This window comes from Scatophagus argus, chromosome 9, assembly GCF_020382885.2.
Source record: "Scatophagus argus isolate fScaArg1 chromosome 9, fScaArg1.pri, whole genome shotgun sequence".
Taxonomy (NCBI): domain Eukaryota; kingdom Metazoa; phylum Chordata; class Actinopteri; family Scatophagidae; genus Scatophagus; species Scatophagus argus.
Window position 1 is genome coordinate 26,004,877 of NC_058501.1, and position 19,247 is coordinate 26,024,123.

The following is a 19,247-nucleotide window of genomic DNA, read 5'->3' on the forward strand; positions in this document are numbered from 1 at the left end:
AACAAAGTAATGATATTTTAAGAATTAAAATAATAGAGCACTGCTAGCAAGACTCCTTGAAGAGCCACGAAAAGGAATAATCAACTGACATCAGTGAGTCTGCGGGGTGAGTCATTTGTTTAATAGACGATCTCCGTCCAGTCTCATCGCGAGCTCCTCCGCGCAGCCTCCCTGCATCCTAGCGCGAGCATCACTGCGTACCGACAGACACCGAGCGGACGACGGCTCCCTCTGCGGACATATGAGGTCTTTATCTCCCGGATCCGCGGCTGGTTTTCGGTGATTTCTCCTGTCGTCGCTTCTCTATGGATGTGAAATAAAAGCGGGTGGTTGTCAGTCGGTGTCCTCTGCATCTCTGTGCTCTTCTCTCCGCTCCGTCAGGACCGCATCCTGCCCTGATTCACAAAATGGCGGACATGATCGAACTGGGACCCGCCTACGGTAAGAGCCAGGCCTTGTCTGCTGCTTCTCTGCTGTTTAACGTCGAAATCACTCGGTTAATCATCATCATCTCGCATTGTTTTATCATCACTTCAGCAGGTGTATGAGGCTAACGTGTCCCGTCCCGTCTCCATCAGCCGTCTACACCCACTTCATGAAACGCCAACGCCCGTTATTTTATTTTATTCAGGGCCTTTTGAATTTGAAACCTATAAATGAGATAATTTTGTCGCTGGGTTTCATCGACATTATTGATCCGATCAAATCGGTATGAAGGTGACTGTGTTTTTCCGGTAAGTTTAGAATCGATGGTTAAAATAAAAATATCATTCGATTTGTCATGTCGTCATCGGAATGAAACAAACAGAAAATGCAGCTTCAGCACCTTTTGCAACTGATAAACCTGAGCTGACAAACATCACCGCAACAGACGCGTCCAGCAGGGCGTCCTCGGGCCCTTGCGCGCCGTCTGCCTTGCGTGCGCGTGCCAGTCGGGGTGGGTATCGGGTGACGTCATGTCTGTTTTCCTGGGACACAAAAGCAGGCCGTGACAGGACGGAAACCTGGAGATCAGCTGCACTTCAGGTGTTCGGCTCTGCCACACGTAAGAAGAGCGCAGCTCATCTGCTGTATGTCCCGCCAAAGACATGAAAGACATTTGAAGACGTCACCCTGGACACTTAGACTGCTGACAATTTGTTGAGCAGGTGATCGCTAGCTGACGCCACATGAAGAAAACACTAAGCGGAGACACTCAGCGGTCGTGTGGCTCAGGTCTGCTGGTCCATTTGACCTCCAGGTGAAGCAGCTTTAAGCCACGCTCAGAGACTCGAGCAGTCAGTGAACGCACCTCACAGTTTCCACCATTCAGATGATTGGTGATGTTTCACTCGCCTCCAACAAAAGACTGAAGTGTGAGGAAGAGTCAGGGCTGCCATTAAAGTGTCTCATTTCTTCACTGCTGCAACACATTCAGATAAAACTTTATTGATCCCCAGGAAATGAACGAGTCGCAGCAGAGCAGAGAGGGAGGAGCAGGAAACTCATTACTGGCTGCAAAAAGCTTCTTTCAAGGACAACTTCAGTTAAAAATTGTATGTTTGAAGGGTAAACTTATTTCAGATTAAATACACCTCAAAGCATCACCTGTTCTGTATTCAGCAGCACGTCCTCCCGTCACGTCCTGATCAGAATCAGAAATCAGAATCAGAAAGACTTTATTGCCATGTAAGTGAAGAGGTTTCACATTACTAGGAATTTGTCTTGGTGATTGGTGCATACATAGAACGTAACAAGTAACATATGATTGAAGAATAAAATAAAAATAAAAAAAAGTATTTTTCTGGAGGTAGTCCAAAAGTGAGGTAGTGCAGGATGGAGTATAGTGTAAGTGGGTGAGGTACACAGTGCAAGTGAACAGCAGGTGGACAGTGAATGAGCAAAATCAATTGCTAAGGTGCAGGGCAGCATGTTAGTCAGTTGGCGCTCAACAGTCCAACAGCACAGGGGAAGAAACTGTTCTTGTGGCGTGAGGTTTTGGTCCGAATGGACCGTAACCTCCTGCCTGAAGGGAGTTTTACAAAGAGTCCATGTCCGACCTGCACGCCTCAGAGTCCTGGATGTGTACAGGTCTCTGAGAGATGGAAGGCTGCAGTCGATCACCTTCTCAGCAGAGCGCACAGCACGCTGCAGTCTGAGCTTGTCCCTGGCGGTGGCCCCAGCGTACCACACGGTGATGGAGGAGGTGAGGATGGACTCAATGATGGCCGTGTAGAACTGAACCATCATCTTGGTGGCACCTTGAGTTTCCTCAGCTGCCGCAGGAAGAACATCCTCTGCTGGGCCCTTTTGATGAGGGAGCCGATGGTCAGCTCCCACTTGAGGTCCCCGGTGATGGTGGTACCCAGGAAGCAGAAGGAGTCCACCGTGGAGATGGGGGTGTCTGTCAGGGTGAGGGGGAGCGATGGAGCTGGCACTTTCCAAAAGTCAATGATCATCTCCACCGTCTTCTGGGCGTTCAGCTCCAGGTGGTTGTTGGCGCACCAGGACACCAGACGGTCCACCTCCCTCCTGTAGGCGGACTCATCCCCGTCCGAGATGAGACCGATGAGGGTGGTGTCGTCTGCAAACTTAATCGGCTTGATGGTTCATTAAATGAGTTCTGCTGAGTTACAGTCCTCAGTGTGCAGCGCGTCCCCCGTGTGTACAGCGTGTACAGTGTGTACAGCGGGTACAGAGTGTACTGCATGCACTGCATGTACTGATACAGATGCTAACAAAGATGTTTCCGTCATTGGTTCCTTTGACAGAGACGCAAAGCGCACACACAGTATGTGACGCACATGTCACAGGAGAACCGTCCTGCTGTGAACTGATCTGCAGTCAGTTCCACGCAGTGTGTCGGGACACACAGGTGTGATGAGGTGGACGTGAGTTCTGCTTCCTGTCTTTTCCTGTTGTTAGAGTTCTTCACATGTTGATCGGCAGCTAAAGAGAGAAAATGGTGGTTGTTAAAGCCTCACACACAGCTCAGAGAGTGTGTGTGTGTGTGTGTGTGTGTGTGTTGCTAGGCAGCGAGCTCAGCTGCTTTCAGCTCTTTCCAAAACATGACATCATCTGATGAAAAGGCGACAACAACAGGAAGAATTTCAGCAGTTTGGCTGTGATATTTGAGCTGAGAGCAGACGAGTATTCAGCAGCTTTTACACTTCAGTTGGTAATCATCATCAGTCTTTTATAACGAACTGAAATAATGACATCGTTTGCTGGATGTCATTAGAACAAACCAAGTTAACTCTTGCAGGGTTTGGTTTTACAGTCTGGATTGAGATGTTGTTGACTGAGTCCTGTTGAGTGTTGGGTAACTTCCCTGGTTTTCCGGTCTTACTGCATTCAGAGCGTCTGAAGCTGCGTCTGCTGGGCGACGGCGGCCGGAGTGTCGGGCTGTCGTGCAGCACAGCTCGGAGCTGCTGGACGGACAGATGGACAGCTGCCATCAGTGAGCCGCTGCAGGTTCTGTTAGTTTGAAGCCTCGCTCTGATCCACTCCGTCTGTCCACTTAACGTCACTGCAGCAGAAAAGTTCAGCTGATTGGTTAAAATGGAAACGGGACGTGTCGCAGTGTCCTGATGGCTACTGAGCCGAGAGCGACACCTAGTGGCCAAATCCAGAAGCCCGTTTCCCGGGTAACCGGGGCTCAGTGCTGATCCTGTCAACGCTTCCCTCTCTGCTCACTGTGTGCATGAACTACAGCTTGAGAACTTCTCTGAAAATACCAAACTGTGAAAGTAACAGCTGAAATAAACAACTTCAAGACGAGTGAAAATGAGTCCAAAGTGTCTCCTGACGTCCGTAGTGCAGAGACAAAGTGAATCATCTGTCAAACAGCCAGCGATGTGCTGTCACAGATGATGATGGAGATGGATTTAACCACATTCCTGCACCGACAGCCTGTCACTCAGGGCCAGCGTGGTGACACCAGGGTGTCCTCGTGGGACACATCAGGACAACAGTACTCCTCTGTACACAGCAAACAAGGGCCTCCACACACACACCCCCCCCCCCCCTCCTCCCCCTCCTCCCCCTCTTAAACATTTCTGATCAGAATCAGAATCAGAATTCTTTATTTGTCACATGTGGATGTGCATCCACAGTGAAATGAAAAAACAACACTCCTTTTAACAACTGTGCAAAAATAATAAAAATACAATTGACATGAGATAAAAGATAAAAAAGTTAAAAAATAGAATAGAATAGAATAGAATAAAAAATAAAAAATAAAAATATCATCTCAGGAGAGCCTATGTGGTGACATCACTGTGTTTTTCACTATGATGTCACCATGATGATGTCATCGTGACCCTGACTCCAGCAGTCACAGACTTTGCCGTTTCTAATTTGCAGTGCATCTGAGTCATCAAAGTTGTTCAGTTGTTGAACTGACACAGAAGAGTGTGTCCCTGTCAGTCAGGTGTTCCAGCTCTGTATGTGCTAACACGTCCTCTCTGTGTCTCTGTCTCAGCCATGTCTCCAGTCCTGGCGGGCTTCCTGGGAGCTGGTGTTCTGGTGTTGGTGGTGGTGGTTCTGGTTGTGCTCTGGTCTTTCTGTCAGCGTCGTTACCTGCGCATCTCTGGACGCTACAAGCTGCACGGCGACCGTTACTGCGACGCCGAAGACCCCCCCTACAAGTTCATCCACATGCTGAAGGGCATCAGCATTTACCCAGAATCCCTCAGCAGCAGCAAGAGGATCGTACGCGGCATCCGGCGCGTGGACCACTCTGACCGTGACAGAGAGCGAGGCAGCCCTGCTGCCACAGGGAGGGGCATGGTGCTGGTGGACGCTGAGAACAACATCCTGGATGTCCCGGGACAGCTGCAGATGAGTCACCTGGTCCCACCTGCGGGATCAGGCCCCGCCCACAGCCAGGCCCGGCTGGAGCGGGCGCTGCCGGTCCGCGCCGACTACTGCTGCCTGGACAGCAGCTCGGCCAGCAGCAGCCAGACCAGCAGCAAGACAGGGTCTCCCTTCACCCCCGCCTCCTCGGAGACTGAGCCAGAGCCAAACCTGGGCGCCATCAGCCTCACCGTCGACTACAACTTCCCCAAGAAGGCCCTGGTGGTGACCATCGTCGGGGCCCGGGGCCTCCCAGCCATGGATGAGCAGGCTGGCAGCTCAGACCCGTACGTGAAGATGACCATCCTGCCAGAGAAGAAGCACCGTGTCAAGACCCGCGTGCTGAGGAAGACCCTGGACCCGCTGTTCGACGAGACCTTCACCTTCTACGGTGTTGCCTACAGCTCGCTGCCAGAGCTCACCCTGCACTTCCTGGTCCTCAGCTTCGACCGCTTTGCCCGTGATGATGTCATCGGGGAGGCGGTGGTTCCGCTGAAAGGCGTGGACCCGAGCACGGGCCGAGTCCACCTGAGCCAGCAGATCGTCAAGAGAAACATGCAGGTGAGTGACAGCTGACAGCTCGTCAGTTTCTCAGAATGAAGAAACGTAAAGAAAGAGTTTCAGCCATTACTGCCAACAGTTACGACTGCTCCTTTTAGCTTCCATTTAGACTAAAGGCAAATAAATCCATCTTTGTTCTTTAGTTAAAAACATCAGAGGAAAAGCAACCTGCTCAGGTGTGTTTTTCCCTGACAAACAGCCAAAAACATTTAATAATAGCACGATTCCGTCTGAGTCACGGTAGTTTTTCTCAGGTTTGAAATGCAGATGACAGCCAGACAGTCAATGATTTTCTTCCTTCTTGTCCAGTCAGCAGAGCTGTGTAGTTGGCTCTGTCACTCATGAAATTAATATAATGTTAATGAAATGAAATTAACGAAGAGGCAGCACGGTGGTTCACCCTGCGTCCTCACAGCAAGAGGGTTTCAGGTTTGAGTCCTGGTCTGGGTCCTTCTGTGCATGTTCTCCCTGTGCCTGCGTGGGAGGTTTCTCCTCCCACATCAGGTTAACTGGCTGCTCTGCTTTTCCCAGAGGTGTGTGTGTGTGTGTGTGTGTGTGTGTGTGTGAGCCCTGCGATTGGCTGGCGAGCAGTCCAGGGTGAACCTGTCAGCTGGGATGGGCTCCAGGCCCCACGCGACCCTGATGGATAAAGTCGGTGTAGAAACTGGATGGATGGATGAAATTAATGAAATAAAACATGAAATTAATGTACGATTATCAGCTCCTCAGGTGGAGCTGAGGCGAGCTTGAAACTGAAACTGAACCTCCCAGCTCAAAGCTACCACGGTAGCTAAGGCTAACTAGCTAGCCACCTTAGACTGGATGGGTTTCCCTCCATTCAGCACTCAGAGCGTTTCAGGACGTCACTGTGGATTTCAGGATCATCGAGTGGCCACCGAGTGCTGATCGAAGCAGCTCATTCATCTCTGTGTGTTTCAGTGTGAGAGTCGTGGAGAGCTGCTGGTGTCTCTGTCCTACCAGCCGGTGTCCCATCGTCTCAGCGTGGTCGTCCTGAAGGCCCGACACCTCCCCAAGATGGACATCACGGGCCTGTCGGCGAGTGAGTGCTCCCAGCTGGGACAGCAGGACGGGATTGTGGGAGTTTGTTGGGTTTAAAGGGTTTATTCAGCTTTAACTTTATTTTCCACAAAGGGACATGCACAACGATTAGCTGAATCACATTCTTATTTCTCTTTGTTTTTTTTGGGGTTTTTTTAGCAAAAACGCCGAAGATTGTTAGTTTGTGCCTGTTGGTTGTCAGGATTTGATGCTTTGTTGTATTTGTTGGTGAGATAATCGTTGCAGCTGTTACTGTTTTCTGAAGGGTACATTTGATTCTTTCTGGTTCGTTAGTTGTCATTGTCTGGTTTTCTTTAAGAATCCCCCTTATTGTTCTCATCCTTTACTCCTCAGATCCCTACGTGAAGGTGAACGTCTTCTACGGCCGCAAACGCATCGCCAAGAAGAAGACGCACGTGAAGAAGTGCACGCTGAACCCGGTCTTCAACGAGTCCTTCATCTACGACATCCCGCCTGAGCTGCTGCCTGACATCTCTGTCGAGTTCCTGGTGGTCGACTTTGACCGCACCACCAAGAACGAAGTGCTGGGTCGCCTGTTGCTGGGCCTGCACAGTCCCGCCCCCTCTGGCGCCTCCCACTGGAGGGAGGTCTGCGAAAACCCCCGCCGGCAGATCTCCAAATGGCACAACCTGAGCGAGTACTGAGGGAGGACACCACCGAGCAGCTGGGACTCCACCAGTGAACACCACTGGGAAACAAAGACTCAGTGTACAGCGTGCGCACACACACACACACACACACACACACACACACACACGCACGCACACACACACACACACTGTTGTGATCATAGTAAAACTCTGTCTGTCTGTCTCTGTTTTCTCTCTTCCACCACTGCATTCGCAAGTAAACTAAAGACATCCATTTCTCAGACTGTCCTCATGTGTCCTCCGGCCGTCCCTGTGCGTAGACGGGGGGAGGGAATGCTCCAATACGATTTAAAAAAGATGCCTCGTGCTGTTGTTGTCATGCAGTTCATCGCATGTCTGTCCCAAAAGAAAAAGAGTTCAAATGAAGAACTGCTGACATCCCACGGACTGACCAACATGAAGACAGCATCAAGGTTTAAGTACTGACTAATACTGCATTTAACTACACGCTGAATATATCCAAGTTTAACTCCTCCTCCACAGGGCCAAACGGCTCCTGATGCGCTGATTAAATGTTTGCCGCCATTTGGCGTGATGTAGTGGGCCTCATGCGAGAGAACATCGGACACCACGTTCAGTCCTCTCTGACGACGGAGGACGTGGACCTTACATCATGACTGCACACATCGCGCTCGTCCTTCCCGTAGGAGCTTCTCAATCAGCTTCCTGCTCATGAGGACTGAGAGACCTCAGATGTAAAATACTTGTTTGTAACATGAATGGTTTTCATTTCTCTGACAGAAACAGCTGTGGTGGCTCATGCTTGTTTTCAGCCTGTTGTGTCTTCATCATGACTTCGTCATCTGCAGCTGCTCTTTGTGAATCCTTCAGTCTGAACACAAAGTCCTTCCTCGGTCCTCATGAGCTCTGAACTCGTCTCAAGCTGCTGTTTACTGCTTTAAAACCTAACAAACATGCAGCTCTGTCCAATCAGGAGCAGCCGTCTGTGAAACAGGAAGTCACTGCAGCATCGCCCACAGTTTGTAAAGGTGAGCATTTGCCTCGTTTGTGTGTGCGTACGTGAAACGGGAGGGTTTGAGAGTTAATATTCACACAGTTTACAATGAGAGGGAAACATCTGACTGTGCTAAGCTAACTCATGCTGTTTACTCATTTAGTCAGATGTCGTTAGCAGAACGTTCGCTCATTGGAGGACTGAATCCTTTTGTCTGCTCAGATCTGTGAGCCGTCCTCCGTATCACCTGTTTTCCTCCAGACAGGTGAGATGTTAGCATGCTAACGTTAGCTCCGTCAGGTGGTTCAGTAACAACTGCTCTGTGCTGAGCTGCAGCCTGCTTTCACTGAGTCACCGTCAGATTCAGTAAAGTCTGACGTCAGCGGGAAGCTGAGTATGAAGTGAAGAGCAGCAGCCGACACCTGAAGCTCACCTCACAGAGCAGGAAGCAGGTGTGACTCGGACGGCTGGAGGTGTGAAGAACGTCGTCTTCACCTCGATCTGCGTTGTGAACCGTTTGATCAGCGTGGCTGATGTCTGGTTCAGACACGTTTGGAGCTTTGCAGCAGATTCTGTCCGACGGTCTTCGTCTGCCTTGTTAAAGTCTGTAAATGTGAGGGTGGCCTGTAACGGGACATGACAACACATCCACCCACACCTCCACTTTCTGCTGTGTGGGGTCAGGTGGTGTTCATGTATCATACAGGTATCAGGTGTGACTGCCCACAGAGTAAACCTGAGCACCGTGTGTTGCTCCAGGAGAAGAAGAAAAGCTTTGAGACAACCTGACCAACTGAGCCAACATGGCTGCTGTGTGTCCTCTGAAGACGAGGACATGAGGAAGTCTGGTCTAAAACGTCATGAGCAACCACAGCTTCATTTTGCTTCCTTCTTTCTTTCTGTCTGTTTCATTTTGTGCGTTTTGGTTTTGCCCTCATCCAGACTGGTCCCAGGTACTTTGTGAAGCTCCTCAGTGTTTGGTTTCCCTGCAGACACGATTTAATGGACCAGCTCTTCTGTTAAAAGTCAAGTTGAAACTGGTTTGAATGTTTTGTTAAATGAGTGTTGACAAACTGTTCTCCACAGAGCCACAACATTTCACTCTAAGAACATTTTAGTCCCAGTTAGTCCAGTTTATCCACCTTAAATCTGCTGAGACATCAGATTATTGATTTGTGTAAACAGCCTCTTGACGTAACTGAATTTCACTTTGAATCCTAAAGATGAAGAAGCGCTGAGGAGGAGGCGGACCCTCCTCACATTCCTCTGCTCTGACTGTAGATTTGTACAGATATGAAGATGTTTGCTGGTTTCCTTCCTGTCTGATGTCCTCAGAGCTTTAGTGTTTGAGCGCCCCCTGCTGTAGACCTGGATGCTAACCTCTGTGTTAGGTTTGTTAACACTAATTGGACGTGAAAATAAAAAACAAGTTAGTCATGGATGCCTCGTCTGTCGCCTCGTTTGTTCAACAAGTTTCTGTCAGAAGTTCAGCCACACAACCGACGACAGTAAGTGAACGCCCTGCTAACATGCTGCTCACACACGCTAACCTGTGGGGCTGCACAGTGTGGGATGTCCAGGAAACAATCTGCTGTCTGACCGCACTCATTCTTGGAAACATAAGCTGATTGTGAAACCAGTTGGGTCAGGAGGGACAGCAGGCTGGTAGGTTGTGTGCAGCTCAGAAAACACCTGGAACACTGTACAGGTAAGGTGTTTCCACAGGTAAACGCCGACGGGATCACGACTTGGCTGAGCTCCAACACCGATCTGTCTGTCTGTCACCTGTCTGTCTGCCGCCTGTCCTAATCCTGTTGTCCTAACCCTGACACAGTTGGTCTGTGACTGCTCGCACAGCGTCCTGTCTCTTGAATCTGGTTTATTTGTCTTCTTCCTCTAACGTCTCGAGTCGTCCTGATGTCTGAATCAAAGTGTCACATTTTCTCTCAGTGAGCTCAAAGCGAACTTAAAATCTTGGCAAAACTTTTACAGACTTAAGAAGAAGAAGAAGAAGAAGAATCACTTTATTGACAGTATATATATTTTTACACACACACACTGAATTCGTCCTCTGCATTTGACCCATCCTTAGTTGAACACACACATGCAACACCCGGCAAATTACATGCAGTGAAACACACACAGGAGCAGTGGGCAGCATCAAGCGCCCGGGGAGCATATTGGGGGGTTAAGTGCCTTGCTCAAGGGCACATCAGCCAGCTAATGGAGGGGGGGAGCATTTTATCACATTAATCACTCCACACACTTAAACCAATGCAGTGAAAATAAACACAAGAACCATCAGTTTGTAAAGGAACGTTCTGCTGGACTCTGCACCCCCGTCTCCTCCCTGACAGGTCGGGTGGGGCCTCTGGGGGATTTTTGTGGTCACTGACGTCAGAATGTTGCATCCTTTGGGTCCTGTTCATCGGGATGGGAGGTGGGGGGCCGATGGGGCCCACCTGTAACATTGGCCCCACCCCATTTTCATAAGTTCACCTGGAGTGACGTCAGCCCCCGCTGATCTGTCTCGTGTCTGTTTGACTGTGTGGTAGTTAGTTTGTTCAGCCTACGTTAGCAGCTGCCATTTTGTTTCGCTCCTGGGGACCCTGAGGACCAACAGGTGAGTCCACCTGAGTCCGTTGGAGTTCAGCGTCACTTCGTCTTGTGATGTAAATATCTGATATTTTATATTTTATTTTATATTTTACCTTATTTTATATATTTTTTTATTTTGTTGCTATCTTCAGTAACAAAATAAAAGTAAAGGATAAATAAATGAAAGAATTGTGATTCTGAATTTAGTGAAGGCTGTAAACAGTAATTCTTTTGTTACTGATTAATCTACTGATTATTGTTTGGTTGTTAAATGTCATTAAATTGTGATCAGCAATGGTAGTTCTCCCAAGGAACAACAAGAGCAAAATGAGGCTCCTTTAAATAGGGCTGCTTGCTGAGCCCAAATGGTCCAAACCATTATGGAGGGGATTACCAGCAAACATAATGGTCCATTCAATATGCTAATCATAATAAATAAATACAAAAAAAATAAATAATGCATTATTCAATGTATCCACACACCAAATATTTACACACCATACAATAATTTTTCACAAACGCCACATAGCCAACACCATAGAAAAATAAAACCCCCCTGAGTGCAATGGGCCGTGCCCCCTTGCCCTGTGCCCAATAAAGTCCGCCCCTGCAGCGGCGCGCACTTCTGCAGAGGAGCAGTGGAGGTGGACCGGGAGTGCAGGTGACTGTGAGTGTATGACAAACCAGAGTCTTTACAAACTGAACTGAAGAGGTGGACGAGTAGTGGGTACCTCACCACACGCCTGGATGCTAAACCGGGGAGAAAACTGACACGGGTGAGTTGTGGTGGTGGTGAGTGAGCGACGCAGCGGGCTGAACTTTCAGCGCCGAAGCGTCCATGGCGTACGCCACGCCAACATGTCACCAAGCATTTAAAACATATACAAGCTGACGACAGAGTCCATTTCTCCGTGTGTGTGCGTGTGTGCGCACACACGTCCGCGTATACATGCGCCACAAAGTCCGAAAAGTCTTTTTAATTTTAATTTCCAACGCTGCCTCGCAGGCCACGTTAACAAAACCGCGTCCCTCGTGGGAGACCGTGAGAAGGGGGGTGCTCACCTTCTCACAGTGAGGCTTTCACAGGTCAGTCAGATTCACGTCTGAGTTTCAGTCCGACGTCAGTCATGTGACTCTCGCGCCACTTGCTCACCTACTGACAGGCCTTCCTGTCTCAGGTCAGGATGGGGACCAGGCCACGCTGACACTGGCCACACTTAAAAAACCTGACGGTTTCAGCTGAACTTCCTGTCCGCTTCGGTCTGTGTGTCCCGGTCAGGAACAGGAAGCTGATGAATCTCTTCTTTGTTGGTGTGCTCTCTGCCCGAAGCTGCCGTGGAAAAACCTTTGAAACCTCCTGGAGGGTCTGGCGGTTCGTGCATCAGTCGATTCATCTGAATTCCAAGAACGAACAGCGTCATTCCTGCTGTGTTGACGCACGCGGAAACCAAACGAAGGCTCGTCTGAACTGCCGTTCAACAAGCTGCTGTCGGTTCACGTCCACTGAAACCCCTGAACCACGTCAGACCTCATCAGACCACCAGACCACTTCCTGACCCGTCAGTGATTCAGTTTGTGATGTAGCTGCTGCGGTCCGGACGTCCAGCTCATTGGTTGGCTCGGCGTGCGCTCACCTTCAGGACTGTCGTGACGACACCCGGTGGGACAGAGCTGCCATCATGTACTACCTTCACCGAGCAGAAGTCAGGTTTTACTTGCCCCGGTGTGAACATTTTCTCAGCAGTTATCCAATAACACGTTGACTGTTATTTATTTTGTCTGGTCTCAAACTGCTCAGCACGCGGCTGGAGCTTCTCTTAGCAAATAACTAAACTTCTGTTTCCACGGTAACTGAAACACATCTCAAATGTCTTCACTCGGCGCCATTTTCTCTCATGGGTACTGAGCACGTGCAGCTCTCCACAGCAAGAAGAGGGAGGCGGATTTCGGTTGTCCCAGCAGGCCCGACTGCCGAGTCCCGCAGGACCTTTGTGGTCCCAGTGCTGCACGCGGGCCTCCATCACGAGCCTGAACTTGACTTTCAGGAAACTCGGGGCTCCTCCGCTCCTTCGCTGCTCAGTGGTTGTTGGACAGCAGCGGAGCTGGACGGGTTCGCTGCTGGTCTGAGTCCAACGTGAGACAAGAGGAAGAAGGACGAGAAGAATCATGACATCATTAAAGCTGCTGACTTTCCATCTGAACTTCTTCTGTACTTTTTCTTTTCTTTTACTTTTTTCACTTTTAAACTTTTAGTTGTTTTTTAAAGTTTCTCTTGCTGCATTTCAGTGTCTTACAATGACAGTAAAGACATTCTATTCTATTCTACTGTGTTCTCTTCTGTTCTACACTTTCCTTCATCTCTGCTGGGTTAAGAACCGTCACATCAGTGTGATGAAGTGATTAAACCCGTGTTTGGCCCTCGCCGTCACATGAGGGCTCAGACACTGAAGCCTTCATGGCGAGGACTCTGTGCTCGTCCTCTCGTCCCCTCGTCTCCTGCCTTCGGCCTTTTAGGAGGAAAAACTCACGCTGCTCATCAAACATGAGAAAAGATCACTTCAGTCGATTTCCTCTGAATACTCCTTCAGTGTAGTACTGTAGTGCTGTGTAGCACTGTAGTACTGTGTAGTACTGTGGTCAGCTGGTCAGTCTGGTGCAGCTGACTGGACTGAACCCAGTGTTCCCAGTCTCTCAGTGCCCCCCTCCCCCTGCCTCACATTCATCTTCATCACTCCTTCTTCTTCTTCAGCTCTTCAATGTCTTCATTCAGTCTGTTAATCGATTGGTCGCCCACAGACAAACAAACACTCTTTCAGTTTGTCTGCTGTGATGTCACATCGCACTCTGTCCAATCAGCTTGCTGATTTCCACCACAAAAACTGTCCCGACTCCTCCGGCAGGTCACACAGTCGCAGAAGCTTCGTCGTCGCCGTCGTCGCTCGGCTCAGCCTCTTCACCAACACTCCAGACTCTGATGGGGTAAGAGCTTCAGTGCATATTGATCTGATCTAAACTCTTCGATTGCTGATTGGTTTCTGTTTGTGTCTCAGTAAACTGAAGCTTCTGGATTTCAGACAAACAAAGATGTTTAGGAGGCCGTTCACGATTTTCTGATCAATTAGACAAGACAAGACAACTTTATTTATACAGCCCATTTTTACAAGCAGTTTGTCTCAAAGGGCTTTACATAACAGCCCTCGACCCTCACATGGACTGAGGAAAAACTCCCAGAAGAACCTTTAACAGGAACCACTGGGAGGAAGCTCAGGGTGAGCAGCAGAGGAGGGATCCCTCACCCAGGACGGGCAGACCAGTGTGACCAATCAGTCAGTCAGTGAGTTTATTCTTTCAGCAGAAAAGTTTCCTTGATGACGCCTGACATCCGCTTCATGATTTTAAAAAATGTAAAAATCAACCAGCAAAATGATCTCATTTGGTCGTCACCAGTTAAACTCTGAGCTGATGGTTTCACAGCTGATTTCCCAGCAGCCATCTGTCTCAGTGTGGGCGTTCGCTGCTGTACAATCAGGCCTCGAAAACCCACCGACTGAGTACATCTACTCAAGTACCGTATTTCAGTACAGCTATCACATACTTGTACTGTTTGTGTGAATGTAGAGCTTCAGGTACAGTAAAAGTGAAGGTTGGAAAGATCATCTTGTGTGGCAGGAATCTGAGCAGTGAAATGCATTCATGTTTTTTTACATGACGTTTTAATGTTGGATCAAATATGAATCCTCTCCCTTCTGATTGGTCGGCTTCCAGCTCTAAACAAAGAACAAACAGCTGATTAAAGTCATCAAAGCAGATGAGCTTCACCCAGGAAAGCCTTCACGCCGTTTCTCTGCGCTCTCGTTCCAAAGGCTGTTTGTGTCGAGGCTCTGAGCTGCTGCCGTGCGCTCGATGGCGTCCTGATTTTCACGCCGCTCAGAGCTGAACAGTCATCATCTTTGTGGAGGCTCAGCAGCTGACTGACTCATGGCGAACTGCTTCTTCGGTCTGATCTGATCTGCTTGTGTGTCCGCAGATCCGGTGCAGGAGACATGTCGGAAAATGAGGTGAGTCCAGCCGACATTCACGTCTTCAGTAGGAACCAGCGCTGCTGGAGCTGAGAGCCACAGACAGGAAGTCAGACGGGACTGACACACTGTTGGTCTGAGAAACATGAGCTCTGATGACAGAAACATAAAACCACATCCGCCCTGTTTTTCAGGTCAGCGCCGTGCTGCGAGTCTCCCGCCTGCCTCTGATCCGCTCCACGTTACAGTCGGTGACATCAGCATACTCGGAGGTCAAAGGTCGTTACCCTTTGCTGGGTCTGATGGGAGGGGCGGCCGAGGTTGGCGTTCGCAGCATCTCCCACGTCGCCATGCGACGGGCCACGCCCCTCCTCGAGAGTCTGGAACCGCAGAGTGGGTGAAGCTAAAGCCTACTAACACTGCTAATGCTAACGCTGCTAATCCTGCTAATTCTTCAGTAGTTCGTTCCAGGTTTTATGAGGTTCAGACAGCTTCACTGTTGTGTGAGTGTGAATCAGACTCCGTCAGCTGGCTCCAGAATGAGACTCTTCCTGTATCCCATTGGACACTTTCTCTCTCTTTCTCGCCGTGTTTTCACACAACTGTTGAACTACTTAAACAATTCATTTCATTTACAGCAAAACCTCTGTCTCTCGGTCTGTCTCTCTGTCTCCAGTTGAAGTTGCCAACAGTTTTGCTCTCGTTGGTCTCGACCGTCTGGAGAGAAACTTCCCCATTCTGAACCAATCAGCAGACGAGGTTTGTCCAGGAGTTCATTAAGAGGATAATAATATTTCTGTCAGTAATAAATCTGCTCCGTACGAACCGAAGGAACGGACCACAGACACTCAGAGGACATCCAGTCTGAAAACCCTGAGTCTGACCCGCTGATCAGGTGTTGTCTCCTTGTGCTCAGGTGATGGTTCACCTACGGGACGCCGTCCTCCTGACCCTGGATGACGTGCAGCTGTGGGTGGTGGACGGTTTGGACGGAGCTCTGGATCAGCTGGAGCGTCTGTCCGATGCCGTTCGAGCGGCCGTCCGGCTGCTGCAGGACACTCAGGTGGGCCGAGCTGCGACGTCAGGATTGGATGATGTACTGAGCCGTCTGGAGGACGCCACCGCCTACTACTTGCCCCTCCCACCCACGCTGCGTGAGTACAGGAGCATTCTGGGTGACATTCAGCAGCTCCAGTTATTTTATGATTTTGTGTATTTGTTTCAGAGTATTTTCTCACACGTCACAGAATCAGTTGATCTCACTGGAAGAAACAACCTGCTGTTGTGGTCTGTCAGGTTTGGAGTGGGAGATGAGGGTCCTGGAGTACGAGGATGATGATGGCGACGATGACGAGCCCGGTCTGTGGACGAGGGTTCGCAGCCTCCTGTTGAATCTCAGCCTGCAGCTTCATCATCGGATGATGAAGATCAGAGAGCAGCTGCAGAAGGTCGTCAGGACGCTGGGAGACACCGCCAGTGCGGTGAGACAAAACTCTGACGTCCAACACTTCATTAAAAACCAAGAAAAAGGAAAAAGACTTGAGCAGAACATCAAAGTTGTTCATTTAAAGGTAAACTTTATGTCACATTTGAAACGTACCTGAGTTTTAACTGGTTCTGAAACGGTCTTGGGGTGAAGCTGACCTGCAGCAGCCATCAGTGAGAAGACGTTTGTGTTGTTCTAAATGCGGCACGCTGACAGGACGTTTCCCCGCTCAAAGCCGAGCAGCCGCTTCGAAGGCAGCAGGAGTCTTCGCCGCTCAGCCCGGCAGTCAGGTTCACAGGTTCACATTGGTTCACACTGGACAGGTTACATCTTAGATAATTTGACTCCTTTCCAGTGTTGTGGCAGAAAGAGGCGGATCAGCAGAGGAATCAGATGGAGACGCAGATGTTTGGATGGGGAACACAGAACGTATTGTACTGTAACAGGCTCTGTGTGTGTGTGTGTGTGTGTGTGTGTGTGTGTGCTGGCTCAGCTTCAATTTTATCAGACTCTTTGGCTCCCAAAACCTAAAGAAGGGGGTTTTATCTTTCACTCAGTTTCGTTTATCTTGAGCGATGGCCAAGAGCTCAGAGGTGAACACTTGCAGCAAACACTCCCAGATATGGCACCAGCACATTGCCATTTCTAGGCAACAGTTCGGCAACCTATCCCTATGTGTGTGTGTGTGTGTGTGTGTGATGACGCCAATTCAACACCAGACCAGACCATTGAGACCTGGCACTCACTCTGGCTCTCATATTCCAGATGGTTCTCAGGCCTGGCTCTCAGTTCTACATTCTAAATGTAGAACTGATTCCACAATATGACATTAAAGATTAGAACAAATACATTCAATAACAACAATGATAACATCACCACATTCTCACCGTGGATCAAGTTTATCCCAGGGTCCTCAGGGGGTCCACAATCTGGCCTCAGTAGCTCTATGTCACCTTTGGTTCTGTTGGTCTGTTCCCTGCAGGTGGGTCTCGGTCAAGTTCTGGAGCTGCTGGGTGAGCTGCTGCAGTACCTGCAGAACTTCTTGGTGGCAGTGGTGTACCGGGCAGAGAACCTCAGAGAGCTGACCCTGAACAGGCTCAGAGATCAGGCCTTCATGTTAGCTGAGCTGCGTCCTGTACGTCAGATCAGAGAGCTGCCGGTTCAGGTCCAGCAGCTGCTCAGAGACCTGCAGGAACTCTCCAAGATCCTCCTGCAGCTGGTGATCAACGCCACACCGCTCTACAACATGGTGAGACTCACAGGAGCGGTCACCCGAGACAGCTGCAAAACACAACCAAAACACATCCGAGCCACAACCAAAACACAACCGGAACACACCTGAAACAATATTTAAAATAATGAATTTGTGTATCTTTCAGCTGCAGCGACCGACTGATCAGGAGGTCGAGGACTTCCTGAACCAGGAGGTCTTCGTGTCTGACAGTTCATCACGTCGGAGCTCAGCTAACTCCCTCTTTCTGAAGGCAATGGACGGCCGTCCTCACCGCCGTCGGAGCCTCCACTCCCGGGCTGCCCGAGGCTCCGGCGGGCCACAGAGCCCCGACTCCCCCAGTGGCCGTCGTTCCAGTCTGAAGGACCCCCTGGCCCCAGAAATGGAGAGCCCGACCCCCCCTTCCGACAGTGTCATTGTCCACCGCCGCCCGTCCGCCGCCGAGCTGCTCCTCACTCCACTCAAACAGTTTGTCTCTCAGAGCCAGAAGGCCTTCGAGTACCTGAGCCCCAACTCCGCCGCTGACGACACGGCTACGGCCGACTCTTAAACCGCATGCGAAGGTGTGGCCTCGCCTTCACCCGCCACCATCCACTGCTGCCAGTCCCAACCCCGACCAATCACAGCCCCTGATCCCAGACCCTGATGATGACACGTCTCTGCCCCCACTGGTGTTAGTTTGTAGTTCGCCAACAGAGCGATTGGAAAACTAGTTTAATCTGAGGGAAAGGAGTTCACTCACAAAGATTCCATTCAGTTCTCACAAAAACAAAACAAACATCACATTCAGCGTTTCAGGCTTTCATCAGTTCACACCCCTCAAGGAGAAACACCTTTCAGCCCCACCTCATGGCCTTCATCCACGACTGTTCGCCCCGTCATCAAAAAGCCACTGATGAAGACCAGGACGTGTGGCAGAAAGCCCCGCATTTAGGAGCATCATTATTACTTTCTGCGCGTTATTTTACCCCTCAAGGCCACCGTACGGCTGCAGAGTGATGAAGGACTGTGGTTGTTGAGGGATGTGATGAAGGTGTACCAGAGAGATTTTAACTTACCTGAAAATGACAGAGTGGACCTTTAAATGTGTTTGAAAGATCTGAACCCACTGCAGTATTCCCAGTTTACCTGAAGTGAAAATGACTGAGCTCACTGATCATCAGATTTCTAACAAATATAACTAATATCTAACAGAATCAGCTCTCTGCTGTTTGACTAACTCTGTGTGTCCAAATCATCCATGTATGAAATAAAGCTTCCTGCACCTGCTGCTTCACTTCAGTGCGTTTCTGTCAGACTCAGAATCCGTTTCCACGCACACTTCTGACACATCGACGACACTAAATCAGACAGGACATTAAGTGGATGGAGCTTGTGGGTCTGACAAGTGAAGCCTTAAACCTGCAGATTTTTTAATGTCCAGCAGGGGGCGACTCCAGGTTTGAAGCAGAAGTCTGACCGTATGCGAGCCTATGAGCTCCCCCTGGTGGCCGGTACAGCTCATAGACCGCTCCCCCTCCCTTTTACAGGATCAATTAGTTATTTGATGCTATGAAAGGGAGCTGAAAGGTCACGACGGCTGTGAGTGCTAACATGTTTGTTGTTTGCGTCCGTTATGATGTTAGATGTTTTCTTACATGTGAATGACGAACACGTTAGTCGTGCCGAGTCGTTAACATGGCTACAGGGCCAGTCGTGGATCAGCGGTTAGGGTGTCGGACCCGTAACCGGTGGATCGCTGGTTCGATTCCCCGTCCCGGTGTCCATGGCTGAGGTACCCTTGAGCAAGGTACCTAACCCCCACTGCTCCCCGGGCGCTGCACGCGGTCGC

General features: G+C 49.8%; 2 protein-coding genes across 2 annotated transcripts; both read left to right on the forward strand.

Moving 5' to 3' along the window:
- The first annotated feature begins 135 nt into the window (after nucleotides 1-135).
- On the forward strand, nucleotides 136-9,523 carry syt11b (synaptotagmin XIb). Its single transcript, XM_046400422.1, has 4 exons — nucleotides 136-441; nucleotides 4,463-5,397; nucleotides 6,337-6,457; nucleotides 6,811-9,523. The coding sequence occupies exons 1-4, from the start codon at nucleotides 408-410 to the stop codon at nucleotides 7,119-7,121; spliced, it is 1,401 nt and encodes a 466-aa protein (XP_046256378.1). The 5' UTR covers nucleotides 136-407; the 3' UTR covers nucleotides 7,122-9,523.
- Nucleotides 9,524-12,575: 3,052 nt separating this feature from the next.
- plin6 (perilipin 6) lies at nucleotides 12,576-18,592 on the forward strand. The gene is made up of 9 exons (XM_046398563.1): nucleotides 12,576-12,814; nucleotides 13,537-13,659; nucleotides 14,708-14,738; nucleotides 14,870-15,092; nucleotides 15,376-15,458; nucleotides 15,616-15,853; nucleotides 15,996-16,180; nucleotides 17,168-17,434; nucleotides 17,565-18,592. Exons 1-9 carry the CDS (start codon nucleotides 12,576-12,578, stop codon nucleotides 17,964-17,966), a joined length of 1,791 nt encoding a protein of 596 aa, XP_046254519.1. The 3' UTR covers nucleotides 17,967-18,592.
- The last annotated feature ends 655 nt before the right edge of the window (nucleotides 18,593-19,247 follow it).

Excerpts from the sequence above, each read along its gene's own strand:
- plin6 (XM_046398563.1), top strand. The coding sequence starts at position 12,576 with ATGGGTACTGAGCACGTGCAGCTCTCCACAGCAAGAAGAGGGAGGCGG. Across the intron at positions 12,815-13,536 it reads GCTGCTGGTCTGAGTCCAAC|CTTGCTGATTTCCACCACAA; the intron begins GTGAGACAAGAG and ends CTGTCCAATCAG. Across the intron at positions 15,093-15,375 it reads CGAGAGTCTGGAACCGCAGA|TTGAAGTTGCCAACAGTTTT; the intron begins GTGGGTGAAGCT and ends CTCTGTCTCCAG.
- syt11b (XM_046400422.1), top strand. The coding sequence starts at position 408 with ATGGCGGACATGATCGAACTGGGACCCGCCTACG. Across the intron at positions 442-4,462 it reads CGAACTGGGACCCGCCTACG|CCATGTCTCCAGTCCTGGCG; the intron begins GTAAGAGCCAGG and ends TCTCTGTCTCAG. Across the intron at positions 6,458-6,810 it reads CATCACGGGCCTGTCGGCGA|ATCCCTACGTGAAGGTGAAC; the intron begins GTGAGTGCTCCC and ends TTTACTCCTCAG.